The sequence below is a fragment of the Gigantopelta aegis genome, chromosome 6 (assembly GCF_016097555.1).
Source record: "Gigantopelta aegis isolate Gae_Host chromosome 6, Gae_host_genome, whole genome shotgun sequence".
NCBI classification, from domain to species: Eukaryota; Metazoa; Mollusca; class Gastropoda; order Neomphalida; family Peltospiridae; genus Gigantopelta; species Gigantopelta aegis.
In genome coordinates this window covers 38,696,094-38,720,979 of record NC_054704.1, presented here as the reverse complement: position 1 = coordinate 38,720,979, position 24,886 = coordinate 38,696,094, and the positions used below count along the sequence as shown (strand labels likewise).

The following is a 24,886-nucleotide window of genomic DNA, read 5'->3' as shown; positions in this document are numbered from 1 at the left end:
GTGCAGAAAATGCTTGAACCATGTTTGTGCGAATATCTCGGACTGCATCCAGCCAGATGGGTGACATGTAATTACAGTTTCCAGCGGTGCTCCAACTTCAAATAGTGGATTGAGATTCTTTCGAGGGAAGATAAGTAATGGGGGTATGTAATTACCAAAAGCATTAAAACATTTCTGCTGTGACCAACGTTCCCCTTTCCGCTGAGGCGAGTGCACCAACCTGTTTTTTACCCTTCATTGATATAACTTTTGAAGTCTTGTTTGGCACTGTCATCACTCCCGTTTCATCGTTGTTATAGATACGACTTGGTGGGAAATGGTATGTTTCATACAGCGAGTTCAATAATCGGTAGAAATTCATGACAACTACCTTGTTGAAACCTGCTGCTCTTGCTGATGAAGTGGCTTCTGGTGTACGCAGTGACAACATTTGATGACGTTTCAAAAATCCGTACACAAAATCCTCTCCTGCCATCTTCAGTTCCATATTGAATGGATGTTCTACATGGTTTCTGACAGCAAATTGGACTGATAGCTGTCGGAATTCCTTGAGAGTTAAACCAAATAAACGACTCTCCATGAACAAAAGATAGTCTGCAAGGTCCTTTCCTTGCTGTTGGCTGAACACTGGCCTGAAACGCCCTAGCCCCTTTTGTGCCACATCACCAGGTTCACCATCTTTCCTTACTCTTCGGAACAGAGTTGTCTTCGGAATACTGTATGTCTCACATGCATCTGTAAGGGTCATTTCTTTGTCACGTTCTTTAGCCACCGCTTCCTTCATAGCCTGTTCCGACCATTTCTGCTGGTCAGTTGTTCGCTTGTAATTGCGAACCATATTGCCTAAAATAAGAGAGAAAAAGACACTGTGTAGGATGCATACAGTCCTAATGTTATGGAGATTGGTGTTAAAATTATGTAAAAACAGACATTTAACTGAGTGTTAATTAATATAATTAATAAAGCGTTAATTAATATAATTAATAATAATAATAATAATAATTACGTGTTAATAATTAAAAAGTCAAATAGAATGACCGGGGCAAAGTGGAACGCTGTACCACTTTGCCCCACCCACTTTACCCCGACCACGTGTTATTTTCTAAATTCCTCGTGCTACTGTGTTAATAGATCTACGCAAGAAATATCGTCATGCATATGACATATATTGACCTTAGATTTAACACCATGGAAAACATTGCAACTAAACAAGATAACAGTGCTTTAGGAGACGATTAATTTCTGAAAATTATTGTTTTAAACACGCAAACAAATATTTTGCCTAAACAAATTTACTTACCTCATTTGTAAGAAATGGCTTCCATCAAAAACATTGCGTCATCAAACAACCTTGCGATGATGCGAGTTGCAGGCATATGACGTCATTAACATAGATTTGCGAGGGCTGTTTCACTTTGCCCCGTGTTTCGCTTTACCCCGTGTTCCCCTATCACATGGGTATCTCTTCCACCGCGATGTAATAAAACAAAATAATTTGTAATACTATTTCCAGTCTTAAACTCGATCTCGAGATATTACATTACAGTAACTCAGTCTTTCGATGGATATTTAAACGTGGTAATAGTAAGAGTAAATCAATCAATCTTCAAACAAATACTGTGTGCTATTTCCTGTGCTATATAATGATCAGACTCACATCTAGGAAGCTGGCGTTGATATAATCGGAATGTGAATCACCTGGCAACAGCGACAACACCACGCGGTTTTGGTCATCTGAAAAAATAATCACTAATTTAATTTAAAAACGCAGACACTAATTTCACTAATGGGCACTAAGTTTCGTTAATCTTCAAACCTGTAACACATAATAGAATGAAATTAAAATCTCTATTGTTTAAACTGGAGTTATTGCCTTAAAATAGACTGGAGCTTGGCTCGATAACCGTTACTTCCCAGAGGTAGGTGCGGTTTAGGAATTATGAAACACATAATTCAGGGTGACCAGAAATACTTTGGATGTACGAAACTGGATATTCAAAACAATGAAATGGAAGCAGGGGCGGCACAGTGTAAAAAATAGTGGTACGGCTCGTAGTTGCCGGACTCGCCTTTCAAATTACTTGTAAGGATATTTTCACACATATAACAAATATACCCCCCCCCCCCCCCCCCCCCACACACACACACACACACGTCTTTGAAAAGTGGTACGCCGCCCCTGGGAAGGAACTTCTAATATGCATTATAAAAAACGGCTCTAATAGTGCAAAAATACTCCGTAGTATTTAAAAACTAGGATCTGTCATTTTACGGATGTGGTTCTCACACATATTGTAGACATAGTAACTGTACTGCCAGCGGTGTCCATTTATAAATAAATAAATAAATAATTAAGAAGTCTTAGTACGTCGTACAGTTCAGTTTTTCATGCTGGGGTGTCGTTAAATATATATTCTATTTTATCCAGCACTCACTGTATACACTGGCAAGATATGCTGACTAGATAAATATCTTTATTACATCCCTATTCAATCTTACTATAGTGATAAAAGCCTTTTGAAACCGTGTAATAAATTTATTCTGTATCACACATATGTGCAATCTGGACCGGAACTTTTAAATGGGGAATTCCCTTCTTTTTCTTTCTTTTTTTTACAGCGGTTAGTGCATTTTATTTACTTACGTCATATATGATTTACAAATGACGTCATATTGTATTTGAAACATTACACAAGGCTGCCGCAGAGTATGATTCTTAACGTTAACTGAATCCATCAAAAGAGTTTTGATCATAGATTTAACAAAGTGTTGTTATGACGCTAAATTAAAAACCGTTTTTGTAAAACATAAAAGAAGGTATGTAATAAATACAGAACTTCACATACGTTGGTTTCGCTTCCTATTTATTGCACTCGTTTATTTTGCAAAAGAACATACCACTCGACCGCTACGCGGTCACGTGGTATATATTCTTGCGCAAAATAAACTCGTGCAATAAATAAGAAGCGAAAACAACGTATGTGAAGTTCTGTATATATATATTTTCGGTCACTGACAAAAAATATAGGTCACGTGACATAAGCCCGACTCGACTCGAGTATTTCAGAGTAGATTTTCAATAAACATACTCGTTAAATAATTTGTTTAAGTGCAGTAAATACAAATAACTTTTAGTTTTGCGATAACAATACAAAACTTGTATATTTATTTATGAATTAGAGTTTAGAAACGCTTTTTAGTGTGACAGAATGTAGCTAGCGTCTTACAAATAATGACGTAAAGCATCTTATATGACGTCATACGACAACAGCCTTGCTAGGTTGACAATACTCGATTCGCGTACACAAAACTGGAATAAATAATGATTTTCCGAATATTCCTGTAGGATCGCAGGATACAAGAACTAACTGGTTACTGTCTTAAGATATCGGCTTTATCCTGCTCAGGTCGAATGGCGAATGCAGCTTGGCAGAGCCTCGCTGCATTCGCCATTCTAACCTTCGCAGGATAAAGCCGATATCTTAAGACAGTAACCAGTTGTTCCCTATATATTCTATACTATTCTATTCTATTCTACCAGGCCCGTACGCAGGAGGTGGGGGGGGGGGGTGTGTGGGGGGGGGGGGGGGGAGGTGCGACGCCCGTCCGTGGATGTGTAAACAAAATAAAAATAGTCCGACGATGTGACAAATTTACTTCCCAGAATGCAGGAAAATACATCTCCTGCAGGACCCCGGACACCCCTAGCAACTCCGGCCCTTTGGGCCGTCGATTACGCACCCCCCACCCCCATATAAATTTCTGCGTACGGACCTGTCTACTATCCCGCTTTGAAAAAAAAAGAAGTGAACAGTTCGTGTCTTGACGGATCACTGATGGATATTTAATATAGACTTTGTCCACACATTTTCGTTAAAAATCGTAATTTTGTAGAAAAACCCCAAACGATAACTAGGAGCAGAAAACAGAATGTACACACCTCTTCATAATAATGGGTGTTTTCCATCAGTTTTGTCCACTCACGTACTCATATTAAACTTTGACATTACACATATTGAACGTTAACCAAATATACATGTTGCTGTCTTTATAACTTTAATGAGTAATGACTATGTTATCCGGGAATTTTAATCCTCAACTTTTATTACAATATCTTCGTGATACTGACTTTTATTCTAAATTTTAATTTTACCTGTCTGTGATATTTGTATTTTTTGCACAGTTCTTTACGCTGTGCATTAATTTAACAGTTGCATTTTTATATTGATGTTAACCATCACAATGTTTGCATATATAATAGTTTGATACCCCAAAACCGATGTATTTTTTTTGCTGGGGTGTCTTTAAACATCTATTCAATTCTACTCTATTCTGCCTTGTCCTGGTATCATAATGCTGCAGGAAGCAAGTGGAAAATACCATGTATGCCAGTAAAAGTTGTTTAACCTGAGTACGTAGTTTGGGAGAACAAAATATTGCACTGACTCATATTATGCATCGTTAGGATAGTGATGCGAAAGTGTGTCTTTTTATCCATTGCCAATAAAGATGTTATATTTTGTTGGGTACCCAGCCATGTTGACATTAAGTACAATGAAAAGGCAGAATGATTGGAACGGTGTAGTCGAGACCAAGCTTCACACTGTCAACCAGTCCTGGGAGAGTGGCAGTCTTCATACAGGAGGGGCAGGAAGGAAGAAGTAATGTTTTGCGGTGCTCGCATTGGTCACAAACATTTGACGCATTCATTTATTTTAAAGAAGGACCCTCCTCAATGTGAACATTGCCAGAAAGAAGATTCAGCGTATTATTAAACTTTTTAAATCACAAAACATAAATAGCATAACATTATTTGCTTAACGATACTTTAACACATTTCAAGACATTAGCTATTTGTGTTTAGCACTGGTCTTAAACTAGCAACTTTGACATATACAGGACAATATATACCAATACCTTTGATATACCAGTCATGGGAATCTGACGGGCCAGGGAAAGCCCAAACAGCCACGATCACAGAACTTTAACAAGTGTTGGGTGGGGGTTGGGGTGGGTGTCTTAGATAATCTCACCCGGAAAATATATTATACCCTGATCCTAACACAAAACATTAACCATCATACATGGGTAGTAGTCCTGGAATCGATTCTTCGGCCTGTTGTCTGAGATCTGAGATTCGCTATATGGAAAGCTGAATCCACTTGGCAGTTTCTGAAATAGAAACCAAATGTGACATATTGACATAAAAGTACACACACACACACACATGCACACACACACACACACCCACACACACAATCGACAGAACAACAGTACGCAGGCATATACACACATACACGTATGTACGCACACATATACGCACGCATACACACTAGTAATGTTTAAGATGAATCACCAGCATTATGCTGTAATAGTTATATCCCTGCTCAGAGTATGAAATTTAATATATACTTGAACAGCTAGATCCCAGTCATTGCTTGTTGAAGTAAATATGACGATATAATGAATAGGCCTACTCTTAGTATGTTATTAAGTCATAACAACTGAGTAAGTATGAACTGTCGCGTTCTTACCTAGCCTGATATCACTGGTAGGGGGTAGGGGTGGGTTGGAGAAGGAGAAAACAGAACACGCGGTCAGTACTAATGGAGCTTCTCCATCTAGACAAAAAAGGCGATTTTCCAAGGGCACTGCTTAACGTTGTTGCTCCCCTGCTAGGTACAGTTGACTGTCAAAATGCCGCATCGTTTAAGTCAAAAGTGAATCTTTCCGTCCTAATGTTAGACATTGGATCGTTTGTCATGTTACGAAACGTATCTTTAAATTATCTCTGTTTTTAAAAACAAATAATAATGGTGAAAATAAATGCTGCATGATACGTTTGCTTCGGTCATAGAAGCAAACGTAACTAGCTAGTTATAATGTCAGCCAAAACATTTTGACTCTACTATGTCTCAAAATATAACTAATATGTTATCAAGATTTATGAAAACATTCTTAAAGCGGCACACGCTCATACATTTATTATTTAACCATCCAGCCTACTTTTCTAACAGTCGCATGCCATTCTTCTCTAACGTTTGGCTACTCTCATTAATCTATGTCACATACACATGCCCGTCAGAGCGAGCCGGGGTGGTGATGGGGGCGTTGGGGCGTTGGTCCATTGTTGAAAGGAAAAGTAACATAACTGGTTACTGTCTTAAAATATCGGCTTTATCCTACGAAGTTTAGAATGGCGAAGCCGGGAGGCTTTGCCGAACTGAACAGAATAAAGCTCATATCTTAAAAACAGTAACCAGTTATTTTATTTATCCAGCATCCATATAAAACGTAAAATTAATTAAATGAACTGTTTTTCACCACTTTACCGTTTTCTTAAGTAGTGTTGAATGTCTTGCCACCTACTATATTAAATGAATGCACCAAAACAAAATATTTGTTAAATAGGAACAATTCATTTTTTATTTTTGAATGAAAAGTTTTCTAATAGTTTACATAATATGAAAAAATAATGAAATTAAGCAATTTATTTCACAATTGTATAATTTTCCAGATTACTAGGTCCACACGTGTTGAATATCTCGTCGCCTACAATGTATATACACCAACACAAAATAGTTCTTACATAACAACTATTTATTTCTTATTGTAAAATAAAAATTGTCTTCAAAACGTTTTTTAAATATCAAAACAATCAAATGGAAATAAAAGAATAAGTAACTTTGATCAGTATATTTGCTACCTGCAGGGACAATGTTAGGTCCATAGGTCAAATATTGTTAAAACAGATAATATTTAAAATTGTAAGATAAACAAATGTGGCACATGTTGCCCTCCCGTCGCATTGATTTACTTACAATTGCGAATGGGTTGCTATTTTAACAATATATTACCCATGGGTCTAAACTTTCCACTGAAGGTAGTAAATGTCCATATAGTAACGGGTGTCACATCATAGTTAATAGTCTCCATACAATTGAAATAATTCTATATTAAGTGAGATTATCCTATTCCTTTAAGACCACACAATATTATCAACTTCCTCGAGTATAAGAGGACTGCTACCCTTAGGAGATCCTTTGCAGGAAAAAGTTTGTTTTAAAGTTTGCTTTGTTTAATGACAGCACTAGAGCACATTGGTTAATTAATCATCGGCTATTTGATGTCAAACATTTGGTAATTCCCATTGCAGGATGATACATTGATAATTGTATCGTAACACCGAGAAACGAGTGTATGAAGGCAGTTGACGATACTCTCGGTGTTGTCGTGGCTATGCCATCGGACATGAGGCTTGTACGTACAGGATTCGCAGCCTGATACCGGCTCCCAGAGAGAGTTTCAACGACTCAATGTGTAGATGTAAGACCACTACACCCTCTTCTCTCTCACTAACCACTAACTCACTGCCCTGGACAGACAGCCCAGATAGCTGACGTGTGTGGCCAGTACAGTGTGCTTGAATGTTAATTGGATATAAGCACGAAAATAAGTTGAAATTAAATGATACTAAGCGATAACACGAATTTATCAAACCTTTAGTAGTGCTTGTGTTGTAAATTAACAAATGATGATATATTAATTAGACTGTAGCTTGAACACAAACCTTGTACTCTGTTTCAAATCCACCTGGTTGGTGTCGGATCTTGTTTAAAATACTCGGCAGTTCACCGACCGGCGCTCCGCCCTCAGGAAGGTTGAAGTCAGATATGTTGTAGTATACAGATCCTGGTGACTCATCGTCGTCTTCTTGTTCATCCAAATCTTCTGTGGAATCAGCAACACTCAGCCGCACTGCCGAGCCCTTCACTGGTTTCTCGTCTTTCGGAGCTTCAATACCTTCAGGTACAGGTCGAGCTGTGAAGGCAACGTTGACGTATTCACTTCTTTCCTCTGAATACAAACGATAAAAATGTCGTTCACAATCATCAATATTCCGTATGTGCGTACAAACGGCAACGCAACGGGGGTGGGGAGGAGATAATGTCAGAGTACACCTTTACAAAAAATCAAAATGTTGCTAAAAGTAGCCCTTACAAACCTTCAAACTATTAGTGTACGTTTAGAAAGGTGGAGAGGTTATCAAATAGAGCATGTTTTATACGCTCGTCGAAATGTTGATAGTTGTGAAAGACCAATATATATATATATATATATATATAAAAATACGTGTACATACGTACATACAATTCATTCACAAACAAACGCACAAATACACAACACCACACACACACAATCTCACTTTGCAATACATTTCAACATGATTATCAAAAGTTTTTCTCAAGTGTTTCTCTTTTAGGTCTTGGACGAGTCCCTTTGACAGCATTGTTAGAGTCTATAGCTTCTCGACTTTCAGCCTTGAACCTTCTCCGTCGTCTGAAAAAAGAAGAAGAAAAAACCCCAATAACATCGTTATTACTAATCTATATACTGATTTACTATCATTATTTTGACAGAACTAAATTATGAAATTTGGTTTTGTTAGATACATAATATATGCTAATAAATGTTCCCACTAGTTTCAAGTGTTTATCAATTTTAGTTCTTATTTTCTTTCATTGATTTATGGAATTTATAATTAGAAGGTGTCGAAACGGGTGAGGGTGCCCCCCAAACGTAGGGGTGGGTGGCTGTATACGTTTTCACCCCGCATTTGAATGAGAAAAAAACAAATTTGATAATTCAATAATAGCCCCCTCTAATTTGCCTATGGTAAATGAAAGGCCATGGTATATACTGCCCTCTCTCTGGAAAAAAGGAAATGTTTTATTTAACGATGCACTCAACACATTTTATTTACAGTTATATGGCGTCGGGCATATGGTTAAGGACCACACAGATATTCAGAGAGGAAACCCGCTGTCGCCACTTCATGGGCTACTCTTTTCGATTAGCAGCAAGGGATCTTTTATATACACCATACCACAGATAGGATAGAAACATACCACGGCCTTTGATATACCAGTCGTGGTGCACTGGCTGGAGCGAGAAATATCCCAATGGGCCCACCGACGGGGACCGATCCCAGACCGACCGCGCATCAAGCGAACACTTTACCACTGGGCTACGTCCCGCCGCCTCTGGAAACAATATATAAAAATCCTACTCTGTCGTTAGCAATAGCCTATTCAGCAGTAGAAGGGTTTCTCTCGTTCTCCATCTAACAAATATCGAAATTATAATCTTAGACAACAGAGGTGTTTTAAAATTTTGTGGACGTGTCCTTAAACAACTATTCCTTTCCTTTCATTTTACATTCAAAGTATGTTCTATGGGAACACAGTCACCGACGGTCTGCATCAATCTGCGTCTGTTACATATTTTATGGAAACCAGGCTTAAGTAACTACTATGGTGTAGTCATAATTATGTATTAGAGGGTTACCCTATTGGGGTTGCAGTGGGGGGGGGGGGGGGGGTACGGGATTCACGCTGTCGTTTACACGTGTTATTTGGCGAGTGGCCACATACCCCACCTCCATCTATATCACTGTGCATAGCACACTGAGGTTATATTAAGTTATGTCCACTTTTTAAGTAAATACCCTCTTAGTAATATTTCTAGTTACTGATAAATTAATTAATGCCATCTGATAAGAATCTGGATATCTGTACAACAGACTGTGAAGACAAGGCTTTATCAACGTGGACTTTGGGAAGATGTAAGTTTATGACAAGTATGAGAACATAGATGAATACCTCATCAAAACAACCGCTATAATGACGACCAACAGGATCACCACCAGGACGGAAACAGCAATTCCAGCAATCAAAACAGTCTTTGGAGATGGAGCAGTAATACCTTAAAAACGAAACAATAAAGAGCTATGAGTTTTCATTTTGTTTTGTACAGTCACTTCAAGTACATGATTATGCAACCAAAAGTAAATGGCAGATAAATGTTTTGAAGTATTTTCATACAAATGGAAAACAAAAACAGCAACAAGAAACAACTAACAGAAAAACACAATTAAAAAGGAGGATAAACAAATGACAACAAATACAACTGCAACAAACCAAAACTAAACGAAAACGAACACATTCTGTTTCAAACTAAGTCAAGTTAATAAGAAACAGAAATTATAACAAGCAATTATTAATAAATAACTAACACAATATATTAACACCTGCCAAATGAATTATTTTATAAAAACACGCACGTTCCTTGCACAGGTGCCCTTCAAATCCATCACTACAACCGTCTGTGCAGTTCCCAGTAACTCTGTCGCATAGTTCATTTGCACATTCTCCACAAGTAGCATTACAGTTCATACCATATGCTCCTTTGGTACATTCTGAAAAACACGAAAACAATAAATAAACACAAAAAAAACAATGACAACAAAGCTAACCTCCTTGGAAGAAACAACAACAAACACAGAAACAAAATAAAGGCAAGTGTCAACAGTACGGCGTTTACGATAGTGGTGGTACTTAGTATGTCTATGAAATAAGAAACACATCAAGTCATACTAAAACGTTGCACATTAACAATGGCGAATGGTGTATAGGCCTACTCACCAACAGTGCACGATTGTCCTTTCCACCCAGCTTGGCATCCACCAAAACACTGGCCTGTTTGAAAATCACATGTTCCATTAATATAGCATTGTCTGTCTTTACATTGGTTTAAACATCCATCCCCATAGTTGCCGTGAGCACATTCTGCAATTAAATAAGACATACAAAATATAACCGAGCACATCCAAAAGTATAATTTACGAAATCCAAAACATGGTTCTCAGTCTGTTTTCACTAGGAACAGTTAAGGTTATCAATCAAAGAATAATACTTTTGCCTAGCAGTGGAATGATACTGGTATTCTGAAGGTAGAGTCCACACTGTTAGAATTTTGTTCTATCCGAGAGTAATGTCACAACCATACGTATTCCATGTAGGAAGATGTGCTGCATCATATTCCAGTGAAGGTCACCTATAAAAAGTGTGTCGGGGGTCACCAGATCAAGTAGGTACAAATTGTAGGAAAAAAGGTCAAATTTCATTATCTTCATAATGATTATCTTCAAAGTCATATTTTATATGTGCAATTACTTATAAACACAAACAACACACTAAATTAGCCAAACTCTAGCATTAACATTTCGATTTGCTTAGTATTCATAGCAAAACGTCGTTAACGTTTGTTTTGTTTAACGACACTACTAGAGCAATTGGTATATTAATTAAATTTGGTAATTTTGACATTGTAAAATGTTGGGTGGGACGTAGCCCATCGTTAAAGCCCTCGCTTGATACGTTTTGAGATCGATCCCCATCAGTTGGCCCATTGGGTTATTTCTCGTTCCCGCCAGTGCACCACGGTGTGTGCTATCCTGTCTGAGGGATGGTGCATATAAGAGATCCCTTGTTACTGATGGAACAATGTAGCGGGTTTCCTCTCTAAGACTATATGTCAAAATTACCAAATGTTTGACATCCAATAGTCGATAATTAATAAATCAATGTGCTCTAGTGGTGTCATTAAACAAAACTAGCTTGAAACAAACGTTTTTTTGTAAAATGTTTCACTTTTTGTTCAGTGGTGATAGTGTTTCAGTGTGCGTTTTCCCAATAGCACACCCTTTCCATGGGCGTTTTAAATCATTAAAATTATATTGAATATAGTTTGTCACATTTAGTCTTAGAGAGGAAACCCGCAAGATTTTTCCATTAGTTGCAAGGATTTTTTTTTATATACACCATCCCACAGCCAGGATAGCACATACCACGACCTTTGATGTACTAGTCTTGGTGCACATGCTGGAACGAAAAATAGCCCAATGGGCCAACCGACGGGGATCGATCCCAAACCGACCACGCATCAGGCGGGCGTTTTACCAATGGGCTACGTCCCGCCCTGCTTAGAATTCAATACCAAATATCAATTTTAACTTCACTTTTTTCAATTCAGCTAATTTTTCGATTAAGAAACGTGGTGTCAAATAGGACATCGTTCTATATCCATTTACATATATAATTAATAAAAACATGTTCTTACGTTGAGTACAGGTTGCATTTATCCATCCAGGTTTACACCCTCCACCACACTCTCCAGTCCGAGAATCACACGTCGAGTTGTCGTACTTGCAGTGTCTCGTACTACAGTTTAGACTACAATCTACGCCATATCTGTGGTCACATTCTGAAATATTATAGGTGGCTAGGTATATACGTATTTTGATTGGTGTGGGTATATATAGCAAATATGTATAAAAATATTGGCAATGAGTACTATACAATTTTAATAATGAACCATATAAATATAAATATATACACTTTATAAATGTAATACATTTTTAGTACTAAGTACTGGCAACAAATTATGGTATCCAAAATAAAACTCTGAAATTTGAAGTATTTAATAAACTAATTCTATTTAAGAACATTTTTTACGTCATACTTAAATTTATAGGACAGACGTATCCTGTGAGCTGTCATGCGATTATATCTTAACACGTGTAACGAACTCTATTCTTATGTCTTTGCCTCTATTGTTATACTTAGTTAATTTTCTAGAAATGTCCTCGGACAACAATTTAAGAATTATGTTTTGTGATTTACACTTACCTTGTTAACTTGAAGTGCTAAGTTTATGTATGATAAAATGGTCATATAATACGTTATTTTCAGCCAATTGTTGTCTGTTCGAGTAAAATGATAGTTTATTTACTGAATGGATGAGTGGAAGAGAATCCACCGTATGTAGTATAGAACAAGCCTTGTCCAATATTGACATTTCTACCCTCTCGGGTGTATGGTTTCTGTCCTACATAACCGCATATGATGGATTGTAATACTACTGAAAAGCTAGGTTGTAATGACACTGCACATAAACGCTTCCACTAACATAACCAATGGACGAGCGTTCCACTGTAACAAGGACCAAACCGCATTCACCTGTACATAGATGCATTTCCATCAAATCTGACAAACGGTTACAGCACACTATCCAGTCCAGGAATAACATGGTGAGTTGTCGTCCTTACAATTTCGCTTACTGCAGTGTAGACTACAATCTGGGTGATATATGTCGTCACATTTCAAAACAACTATAACGACTAGGTATTCGAAATTTCGACTGTTGTTACTAATCAACACTATGGATGCAGATCTAAGGAAATATTGTTTCCGAGTAAATTCCGAAATTAAGAGTTCAAGATTAATTATGCATTTCTCCTTTTATTGACCCAATCTGAAATGCATTTACAGGAACGACATAGTTTACGTTGTGTAAACTGAAATAAAAGAGATGATAAAAATAAATATGAGAATAATATATGTTAGTGAAAACAGATAGTTAGTCTCTTTGAAATCACCAAACCAGTAGAGCAGTGTCGAATTCACGACTTTCAGGTTTGGCCATATACTTGTACTTTATTCACGTTTTTAGGACCATTGTGGGACTATATTATTATTAAAAATGATTTGTAGCCACATTTGAAATATTTCCCCCTAATAGACTATTACGTTATGGCATATCACCATCTAAATTAGCATAACTAAGTAATAGCTTTCACATACAATAAGGATATAACTGCATAGCAAAGTGTGTGTACCTGTACAATCGGCTCTCTTCCACCCTGTCTCACAACCTGCTTCACATTTCCCATCAGTGTGATTACAACGTGACTGTCCACTACAGTGTCTGTCTGTACATGGCAGGGAACAGTTGGGTCCATACCACGACGTGGAACAAGCTGAAAGGAAAAGAGGTTGATTAAGAAATACAATCGTGTGTGCCAATGCATTGTTTTAGTCGGTATTGTTTCCTAATAAGTTTACAAATATTATATTTAAACAAATATATGTTTATGTGTGTATATTCATAGATTCATGAAGGCATGCATACACACGTACACACTTGCATCCATGCATCAATACATACCTGGGTTCATCCATATATCCATCTATGGGTCCATTCATCTATCCATCTATGGGTCCATCCATCCATCCATCCATCCACTTCCATATCCACACATCCATCCATCACTCTATCCATACATACGTACATACATCCATATACACATACGCACATATACGCATGCACACACGCATACACACAACACAACACACACGCACGTACACACACACTCACACACACACACACACGCACATATTTTAAAGTTAAACACCTTTTGAACAATCGACGTCTCTCCAACCCGGCTGACAGCCTCCTACACACAATCCAGTGAGAGCGTCGCATGTCGACTTATGCAGACAGTGGCGATCAGCACATTGCTTGCCACAGTTATTGCCGTAAGTCAGTCCGCCCTGACAATCTGTAATAAAAACCAGAATTATGTATCTTAGTCAGTACTATATATAGAATGTTACTTAAGTGTCCGTTGCATACGAGAGAAAGCGAGTTGGATAAATTACAACCCCCACCCCCCAAAAAAAACAACCCAAAAAAACAAAACAAAAAACCCCCAAAAAACCCCAACAACAACAAAAACAACAACAACTAAGCTATAAGATAAGTGGTATGAAACGGCCACGAATGTTATATTCTATTTCTTACATATTAAAAAGACCCAGTTTTTAAATACATTTAAACGCCTTTATCAACATAAACCTATGTACTGTCCTAGCGCTTATAGTCACGAACAAGTCAATTTCAGGTTAATTTGTACGTCAGAGTGATCGATTCGACCGTGCTTTTTATTGGATGTTATGGCATTGGTAACCTGGTCATCTCCTTGAAGCAGCCAGTCGTATGTCTTTAAAATGTTAACACATGTGTTGTCAAAAGTAATTAATGATATTATTACCAATGGGTGTTTAAGAATAAATGTGTAACAATATAAACGATGTGTGTATAAATTTGAAATAGCATGTATCATGAGTATAAAAATACTGCCTATTAAGTGTAGGAACATGCGGTAAATATACTCTTATAGGATGTACGAGTAATATGTGCGAAGTAAGTATATTTCAGTTTACAATATTGAACACATTAACTGAACAGGTCCCATGCAGTTGTTTCCCTCTAATACATATAATTGAAAAGGGCCATGAAAAATAATTGATAATTGTTCTATGTATAAGTCAACGTACAGTCAAGGTGCATAACACATTTAAACTTTTAAATGGTGCATGATATCAATTGTTACACCCAAGTTACAATAATATTTTTGGAAAAGTAAAATTGTATAAATCTTCAGACATTCATTTCAGTCCACTTTATATAGATGTATTCTGATATTAATTCAATTTTAGGTGGTGTAAATATAGCGAACAACAAAAACTATGTGAATGGTTTAATAAATATAACGTTTTCGAGATAAAATTAATTCCGTAAGTAGACATGGGCATATGATATACATAAGGCAATGATACTTTTTAATAAACACAACAACTAATATAATTTAAACTGAATAAGAAAACTAAATTGATATTCGCATTTCTTTTTTGTTGTTCAGTATATATAATATGACTAGTACATTTTGCCTGTCAATGGCATTGCATCCATTTCATATATATTCATATATATGTAGATTACACTATGCAATACTCTCCAGAAATAACGAAGATGTCTACGCAAGTCCTTTTAAAAAATTAATTTGGTCTATGATGATTACCTGTGCAGTCGATGCCTTGCCAACCAGACTGACAACCATTGTCACATGACCCATTTACTCGATTACATGTTGAGCTCCTCTTACAATGTCGAGATGAACACTGTAGTGAACAGCTAGGTCCATAGCGCCCAGAATTACAAGCTAAAACGAATACGTTTTAATATATATGCCGATTATTATTCTGTTGACGATAAAAAACCCACTTACTAAGGTATGGTAGGAATACAAAATAAATGGGTAATTGTGTGAGAAATTGGATAACTAGCAGACATTATCACACAAGATTTTAGCTATAAAATATATGAGTTCCCATTAAATATTGTTTATCTTACAAGTTGTTTGTGAGGAATTTTCTCGAACACAGTTAAGTTATCTATCCTAAATTAAAAAAAATAAAACATGTATGTATTTCATTCGACTGTGTGAGGGACGGGCAAATAAAAGATACCATGCTGCTAATCGAAAAGAGTAGCCCATGAAGTGGCGGCAGCGGGTTTCCTCTCTCAATATCTGTGTGGTCGTTAACCATATATCCGACGCCATATAACCGTAAATACAATGTGTTGAGTGCGTCGTTAAATAAAACATTTCTTTCTTTCGACTGTGTGACTTTGGCGTCTATATATAGCACATACAACCATAGTCGTTTAAATATTTTACGAGAAACGCATTTGAAGAAACGCCAATATACAATGCATTAAAGAGGAAGTATCAAACTTGTATAATAATTGAAATATTTATTAATTTGGGAAATGTAAAGATTTTAGCTTGTATTATATACTACAAAAATATTACACCCAAATAGTTCCAATTGATACCATTATTTTATAAATTAAATGATATCATTGCACAATCCAATAAGGGTGACCAACATGTTAACACATAACACCACAGTATTAATTCGAATTGCATCTTCATGTTGATAAAGGGCTGGCTGCTGTTGTAATTGATACGCAATGCATTTACTTTTGTTTTGCTTTTGCAAAAGATTCTCGAGGAAACAATCGTTTTAGCCCAGTGGCAACACCTTACAATTTTCATATTCACGAGATAATTATACAAATGTTATACGTAGAATCGATTAACATATAGTTAGTTATTACAAATATCTGTACACAGCGCGATATATGATCCTGGCAACTACGAGAATGCGTCTTTAAGAATATCATCGTAGTTAGTTCAGAATGTTTGAATACGTACTTCTCTCTGCCAGTCCTAAATTTCGTTTTCAGAAAACTTATTACTGCACCGCACTCATAAATTAATAATAAAACCAGTATTTACACCATAAGCCTACCTTGTGAACAGTCTGGTTCTCTCCATCCTGACTGACAACCTCCCACACATCTCCCAGTCTTCGTGTCACACATTGAATTCTGCAGACAGTGACGAGCAGCACACTGATTCGTACAGCCAGAACCGTAGGTTAGTCCTTCCTGACATTCTATAACACAGAATATGTTTTCAAATAAGTCCTCAATCGCTATTTAATTAAACAAGTTGTTACCACGACCGCTGTCTATGTATACAGAAGCGGATGCTGGTGTGATTGTGAATGCAGTTAAGTGCTAGCATATCCACATATGAGGTGTGTCTGTGTGTGTGTGTGGTTTGGTGTGTGTGTAGATGCGTGCGTGTGTTTTGGTGTGTGTGTAGATACGTGCGTGTGTTTTGGTGTGTGTGTGTGTGTGTGTGTGTGTGTAGATGCGTGTGTGTGTGTAGATGCGTGTTTGTGTGTGTGTTTGTTTTGGTGTGTATGTGTGTTTTGGTGTGCGTGTGTGTGTGTGCTTTGGTGTGCATGGGGGTGTATGTAAATGCGCGTGTGTGTGTGCATGTGTGTTTTGATGTGTGTGTTTTGGTTCCAGCCAGTGTACCACGACTGGTATACCAAAGGCCGTGGTATGTACTACCCTGTCTGTGGGATGGTGCATATAAAAGATCCCTTGCTGTTAATCGAAAAGAGTTGCCCATGAAGTGGCGACAGCAGGTTTTCTCTCTCAATATCTACGTGGCCCGTAACCATATGACCGACGCCATATAACCGTAAATAAAATGTGTTGAGTGCGTCGTTAAATAATACATTTCCTTCTAGCATACCTTGTGTACAGTCGTCTCTCTTCCATCCTTGGTCACATCCCCAATCACATTTTCCAGTAGCTGCAGGACACGTGGATCTGTGCGAGCCACTAGGAGCACAGTGACGAGCAGCACATGACTTGATACAGTTAGAGCCGTACATATCCCGGACACATGCTATACACAACAGAGAAAAAATATTTTAAACTGTTTTACAAATGACCAAACACTACTTCTACTGCTGCTGCTGTTGCTGCATCTTTTACTACTACTACTACTACTACTACTACTACTACTACTACTACTATTTCTACTGCGGCTATTACTACTAGTACTACAACTACTACTATAACTACTACTACTACTACTACTACTACTACTACTACTACTACTACTTCTACTGCTACTACTATTATTAGTACTACTACTACTACTACTACTACTACTACCACTATTACTACTACTACTACTATTACTATTACTACTACTATTACTTCTATTACTACTACCACTATTACTAATACTAATACTAATACTGTTATTACTACTATGACAACTACTACTAAAATATTACTCGTTATTGTAGTCGTTAGAATCCTTCTTATTTATGATTCCAGCATTTCATTTTTTTTTCGTCCTTATATTCAAATACTGTTCAAGCTCGATTTCCTGGGCACACGACTCAGGAGCTGGTATGTCTGTCCAGTACAGTGGGTTACAGACATGGAGAAAGCAAGTCAACATTGGGGGAGGGAGGGCGGAGGGGCTGACAGATCGAGAGAGCAAAGCAACGTTTCTTTGGGGTTCGCAGAGGTATGCTGCCGACTACAATTTTGGAGGTGTCCTGACATGTAATTTCCTGCATTCTACAAGTAAAATTCATCTCTGCCTTATAATATTTTTGATTCAGAATTCCGTGCCTGGATTAGTGGTTAGTGAAAGTGAAGTCGGAGTAGTTAAACACGCTTTAGGTGGGAGCCCATATTAGGATGCGACCCCAGTACCTACCAGCCTCAAGTTCGATGTCTAAACCACTACACCACCGACGCCAGTATTAATCCAGCAAACACTTCATTTGTGTATATTTTGATAACCACTTCAAAAATGTTTCTGTGAGTGTGCGTGTCAAAAACGTTTTTCTATAAATTTATAATAAATAAATAACTGTCAGTTTGATTCGAAATGTTGATCTAAAGTTAAGCAAACAAGGCTGTCCATTCCGTTTTACTTGTAGAATGCAGAATCAGTAAATAAATATTACTACGTTTCAGTTGTAAAGCATAATATAATCATGAAGTTTTATCATGTCTGTTATTAATCTGCTTTAAGTTTTATCACTGTTTTAATTTTATAAAATGTTTATAACAACATGTGCATGTATTTCTCCACCACATAATTAAGTTTACGCATGCTAGAGATCAAACTTATGAATTAACGAGAAACCGAAAGCAACAAAGATTAAAGCTGGCTTGTACGAGTAATATGCATGTATATACAGAAGCAAAATTCGTTACCTTGTGCACAGTCAACTCCCAGCCAGCCAGCAGTACACCCCCCAGCACCACAGACTCCTGTCTGTATATTACAGGATGTAGATGACACACAGTGACGCTGACTACAGTATTTCGCACAGTTTGGTCCATAGTTGTAGTCACTCGAACATGCTGTAAAGGTAGAAATTGGAGATTTGCAAACGTTCATATATAACTGAGAACCAGATCTGGTTAAGGCCTCTCTTTGTGAGAATATCAGTGGTTCATTTGTTCCTAGTTATTTCTGATTTTATGTAGGCCTACGCGTCGTATATTTCTTTTAAAAATAATTGTATTGTATGTGTGCGTGTGTGTGTGCGTGTGTGCGTGTGTGCGCGCACGCGTTTGACCACCAAATAATAGCATATGATAGGAGTAATGCATATGGCGATATATTTTGAAAACAAATATCCTATCGTTTCAGGCGTAGCATATCGTATTGTATCATATCGTATCGTATCGTATCGTATCGTATCGTATCGTATCGTATCGTATCGTATTGTATTGTATTTTGGTGTGGTGAAATGTAGTGTAGTGTAGTGTAGTGTAGTGTGGCGTGGTGTGGTGTGGTGTGGTGTGGTATAGTATGGTGTAGTGTAGTGTGGTCTAGTGTAGTGTGGTCTAGTGTAGTGTGGTGAGGTGTGGTGTAATACAGTATAGTGTAGTATGATGAGGTGTGGTGTAATGTAGTGTAATATAATGCAGTGTAGTGCAGTGTGCTGTAATGCAGTTTGGTGTACTGTTATGTAATGTAGTGCAAAGAAGTGTAGTGTATTGTGAGTTATAGTGTGGTGTATTGTATTGTATTGTATTATAGTGTAGTGTAGTGTAGTGTAATATAATGTACTATATTTTAGTGCAATGTGGTGTAGTGTGGTATAGCGTAGTGTAATGTAGATGGGTAGGTTGGTACGTACGTACGTATGTATGTATGGATAGATCGATGGATGGTTTAAAGTTTGTTTTGTTTAACGACACCACCAGAACACACTGATTGATTTATTAATCATCGGATAGAGTTTTCGAAACGAAACCCGCTATATTATCCATTAGTAACAATGGATCTTTTGTATGAACCATCACACAGACGGAATAGCACATATTACGGTCTTTGATATACCAGTCGTGGCGCACTGGCTGGAACGATAAATGGTCCAGTGGATCCATGGACGGAGATCGATCCTAGACAGACCACGCCCAGGCGAGCTGTTTACCACTGGGCTACATCCTGTCTCGGATGGATGGATGAAAAGAAAGAAAGAAAGAAATGTTTTATTTAACGACGCACTCAACACATTTTATTTACGGTTATTTGGCGTCAGACATTTGGTTAAGGACCACACAGATTTTGAGAGGAAACCCGCTGTCGCCACTACATGGGCTACTCTTTCCGATTAGCAGCAAGGGATCTTTTATTTGCGCTTCCAACAGGCAGGATAGCACAAACCATGGCCTTTGTTGAACCAGTTATGGATCACTGGTCGGTGCAAGTGGTTTACACCTACCCATTGAACCTTGCGGAGCACTCACTCAAGGTTTGGAGTCGGTATCTGGATTAAAAATCCCATGCCTTGACTGGGATCCGAACCCAGTACCTACCAGCCTGTAGACCGATGGCCTAACCACGACGCCACCGAGGCCGGTCGGATGGATGGATGAATGCATGCATGTATATGTGTTTGTATGTGTTTATGCGTGCCTGTATGTGTATCTGATTATGTAAATGTGTTTGCATGTGCATATTTAGCTATGTTCCAGCTTTAGCGATAAATTAATGTCGGCTTTCACTTATATATATAGGCCGTACTTATCTTACAGACAGCGTGTTTCCTACTACTCAACCCACATGATGATATCACGGTTCTTCTTTCACAAAAATATATTTTGATCACTGGTATACTAGTATTTGTGTGCTATCTACCATCCTCTCTCTCTCTCTCTCTCTCTCTCTCTCTCTCTCTCTCTCTCTCTCTCTCTCTCTCTCTCTCTCTCTCTCTCTCTCTCTCTCTCTCTCTCTCTGTATGTATGTATGTATGTATGTATCGTTAACAGCATATATTAGCATATAAACTAGTGACTCCCGTTCTTCAGTTCAATGAACACTTGACGTCATCTACCAGGAATAACAATTGTATTATGTGAACCTCTGGTGAGCATAATACATTATTTGCATTCCTAATATATATATATATATATATATATATATATATATATATATATCTGTATCATATAATATCAAGCTTAAACGGACATTCCTGAGTTTGCTGCATTGTACGATGTTTCCGACTAATAAAATATTTCTACGATTAAACTTACATATTAAATATATTTTCTTGTTTAGAATATCAGTGTCTGTATATTTAATGTTTTTCTGGTCGTCTTAATATTTGTAAGAAGCCCAAACTGGAAATAAAACGAAATTTAACCCAGAACAAATATTAGAACGATCAGAAACATGTTTAATATACAGCCACTAATATTTTATGCAGGAAAATATATTTGATATTTAATTACAATCGTTAAAAAGTCTCTGTCAGTCGATAACAGCTTAAACATTGCAGCAAACTCTGGAATGTCGCTTTAATACAACGTGTCTTTGTAAACTGCATACGCAACTTTAATTCCAGTCAGCCATTACTGGATATTAAAATGACGTATGAATATATAGCGCCGTGTCTTTTGAAAAGGAATGTCCTTACATTAAAATATACTAGTACATGATATTTTGTGTTTGTGTTCAGAACGCCGGACAGCTTTTATTTATTTTATTTTTTTTATTATTTTTTTGTTTTGTTTATCAGCATGAATACTTACGTCAATTCTGTAGTGTCGCCGTATCACGTTTAGTTACATGTTAGTAAACGTAGTGCTGTTGTGTCCTGGTTAATTTACAGCACATTTGCAATAATATATATACTCTGTCAAAAAAGAAACGCATAGGTGATAGGGAAAGACGAAAAGTGTTTGATTTTACAAATATCGTTTTTTGTACAATGTTCCTGGAATGGCATGCCCAAATGCACCCTAAAACAAATTTAACGCACGTTGTGCGACAACTGCAGGGAATCGGCGTGAAATGGTCAGATTTTGGCGAATGCACGTGGAACTCGGGGAAAAGATTGGGGTAGTGATGGGTATTTAAAGCTGCAATACTCGCAATGATGCCTCATGTCCATGTCGACGTAGACCAGTTACAAGATGCCAGGACTAAACCTGCCAAATCGAAACATTGCAATAGGTCGCCTCCAGGTAGGTGAATCGCAGGCAGCAGTCGCACACCACATGAACGTCCATCAGAGCACCATTTCACGTCTCTGGGACAGGTACCAGCAGTTTCAATCAGCTGAAGACCGGCCCAGAAGTGGAAGGCCTCGCATAACAACTGCAGCACAAGATCGCTACATCCGGGTTCTGCACTTGCGTCACCGAACTGCCACAACAACGAACACTGCTGGAAGCATACCTGGTTTGAGAAAGGTGTCTGCACAAACCATTCGGAACCGACTTCGAGAAGCTGGTTTATGGGCTAGGAGACCGTATGTTGGCCCCGTCCTGCGACGTCAACATCGATATTTATGTGTTCGCTGGTGCACGAATGTACATGGGTGGAACTTGGAAAACTGGCGGCGAGTATGGTTCAGCGACTAGTCACGTTTCCTTTTACAGCGACGTGATGGACGACAACGTGTTTACAGACGCCGCAATGAACGTTTTGCCAACAACTGCGTCACCCATGTTGACAGATTCTGTGGAGGGAGTGTCATGATGCGGGGAGCCATCTCATATACCGGTTGAAGTGAACTTGTGTTTGTACAAGGCAACCTGACAGTTGTACGCTACCGGGATGAAATTCTTCGCCATCACATGCTTCCCATTTTGGATCGACAGAGAGAACTCTTTCAGCAGGACAATGCCAGGCCACATACGGCACGTGTAACGAAGGACGTCCTACATGAGAACATTAATGTGCTGCCATGGCCATCAAGCTCGCCAGATCTCAACCCCATTGAACATCTATACGACGAACTGGACAGACGTGTACGCCAGCGTGAGTCGGAGTCTCAGACGCTTCCGCAACTGTCACATGCACTGCAGGAAGAATGGGCTAGGATTCCACGTGCCCGGATTCAGATACTCATTCAGTCTATGCCACAGTTGCTGCTGTTGGTGGCCACACGAGGTACTGATTTCAGCGCCCTCGTGCCACTCTGTTTGGTGACGAAAACACCTCCACTGCCGTCAGTGTCAGCAAGAACATTGTCACATACTCATGCCAAATGTGACTGTGATACGATCATAAATAACGGAATTATGCCACTTTGTATGAAAGAGATAATTCCATGAATAGTTCGCCTATGCGTTTCTTTTTTGACAGCGTATATATGCATATATGTATTGATGTATGAGTATCTATATCTATATATTGTATACATACATACATACATACACAGTCGTTCCACCTAGTGCACCACGACTTGTATATCAAAGTCCGTGGTATGTGCTATCCTGTCTGTGGGATAGTGCATATAATGTTTGACATCCAATAGCCGATGATTAATAAATCAATGTTCTCTAGTGGCGTCGTAAAACAAAGCAAACTTTAACATGCATGCATACATGTACGTATATGTACTGTTATTCGTATATTTTTTACTTCAACACATTATTCAGCATTTAGGACATATTGGGTCGAGTTGGTACATATTTATTAGATTTGGGACATCTTGGGCCAGTATTCGGCCGATGATGTCACAATTGGGATGTCATTTCGGACTACTACTACTACTACTACTACTACTACTATTACTCCCTATTGTAGTCGTAAGAATTATTCCAGCATGTCATTTCATTTATACTTCTTTTCATGCTTATATTCAATTACGGTTCAAGCACGCTTTCCTGAGGACACACACCTCAGCTAGCGGAGCTGTCTGCCCAACAAAGTGGGTTAATGGTTGGTTGTTAGTGGTTAGCGTGACAGGCGTCGGTGCACTGACCTTACACTTACCATCCATTACTTACGAAGCCGGCATTCAGTATAATGCTCTAACATGGCTTGTGTAGGTCAGTACAGAAAGTGGTCTGCGTGTATTCAGTATAATACACCTATTTTGCAGCTTCTTAGTATTACTTACGAAGCCGGCATTCAGTATAATGCTCTAACATGGCTTGTGTAGGTCAGTACAGAAAGTGGTCTGCGTGTATTCGGTATAATACACCTATTTTGCGGCTTCTTAGTATTACTTACGAAGCCGGCATTCAGTATAATGCTCTAACATGGCTTGTGTAGGTCAGTACAGAAAGTGGTCTGCGTGTATTCAGTATAATACACCTATTTTGCAGCTTCTTAGTATTGCCTATCAAGCCGGCATTCAGTATAATGCTCTAACATGGTTGTGTAGGTCAGTACAGAAAGTGGTCTGCGTGTATTCAGTATAATACACCTATTTTGCAGCTTCTTAGTATTGCCTATCAAGCCGGCATTCAGTATAATGCTCTAACATGGCTTGTGTAGGTTAGTACAGAAAGTGGTCTGCGTGTATTCAGTATAATATACCTATTTTGCAGCTTCTTAGTATTACTTACGAAGCCGGCATTCAGTATAATGCTCTAACATGGCTTGTGTAGGTCAGTACAGAAAGTGGTCTGCGTGAATTCAGTATAGTACACCTATTTTGCAGTTTCTTAGTATTACTTACCAAGTCGGCATTCAGTATAATGCTCTAACATGGCT

At 38.1% G+C, this 24,886-nt stretch overlaps 1 protein-coding gene and 1 long non-coding RNA gene across 2 annotated transcripts; both read right to left on the bottom strand.

The window, feature by feature from the left end:
* Nucleotides 1–163: 163 nt before the first annotated feature.
* On the bottom strand, nt 164–838 carry LOC121374528. Its single transcript, XM_041501632.1, has one exon. It carries the CDS (start codon nt 836–838, stop codon nt 164–166), a length of 675 nt encoding a protein of 224 aa, XP_041357566.1.
* Nucleotides 839–1,654: 816 nt separating this feature from the next.
* On the bottom strand, nt 1,655–7,844 carry LOC121374467. The gene is made up of 3 exons (XR_005958240.1): nt 7,571–7,844; nt 5,085–5,172; nt 1,655–1,734 (listed from the first exon to the last, which is right to left on the bottom strand). It is a non-coding gene; the product is annotated as an uncharacterized LOC121374467 (long non-coding RNA).
* Nucleotides 7,845–24,886: the final 17,042 nt, after the last annotated feature.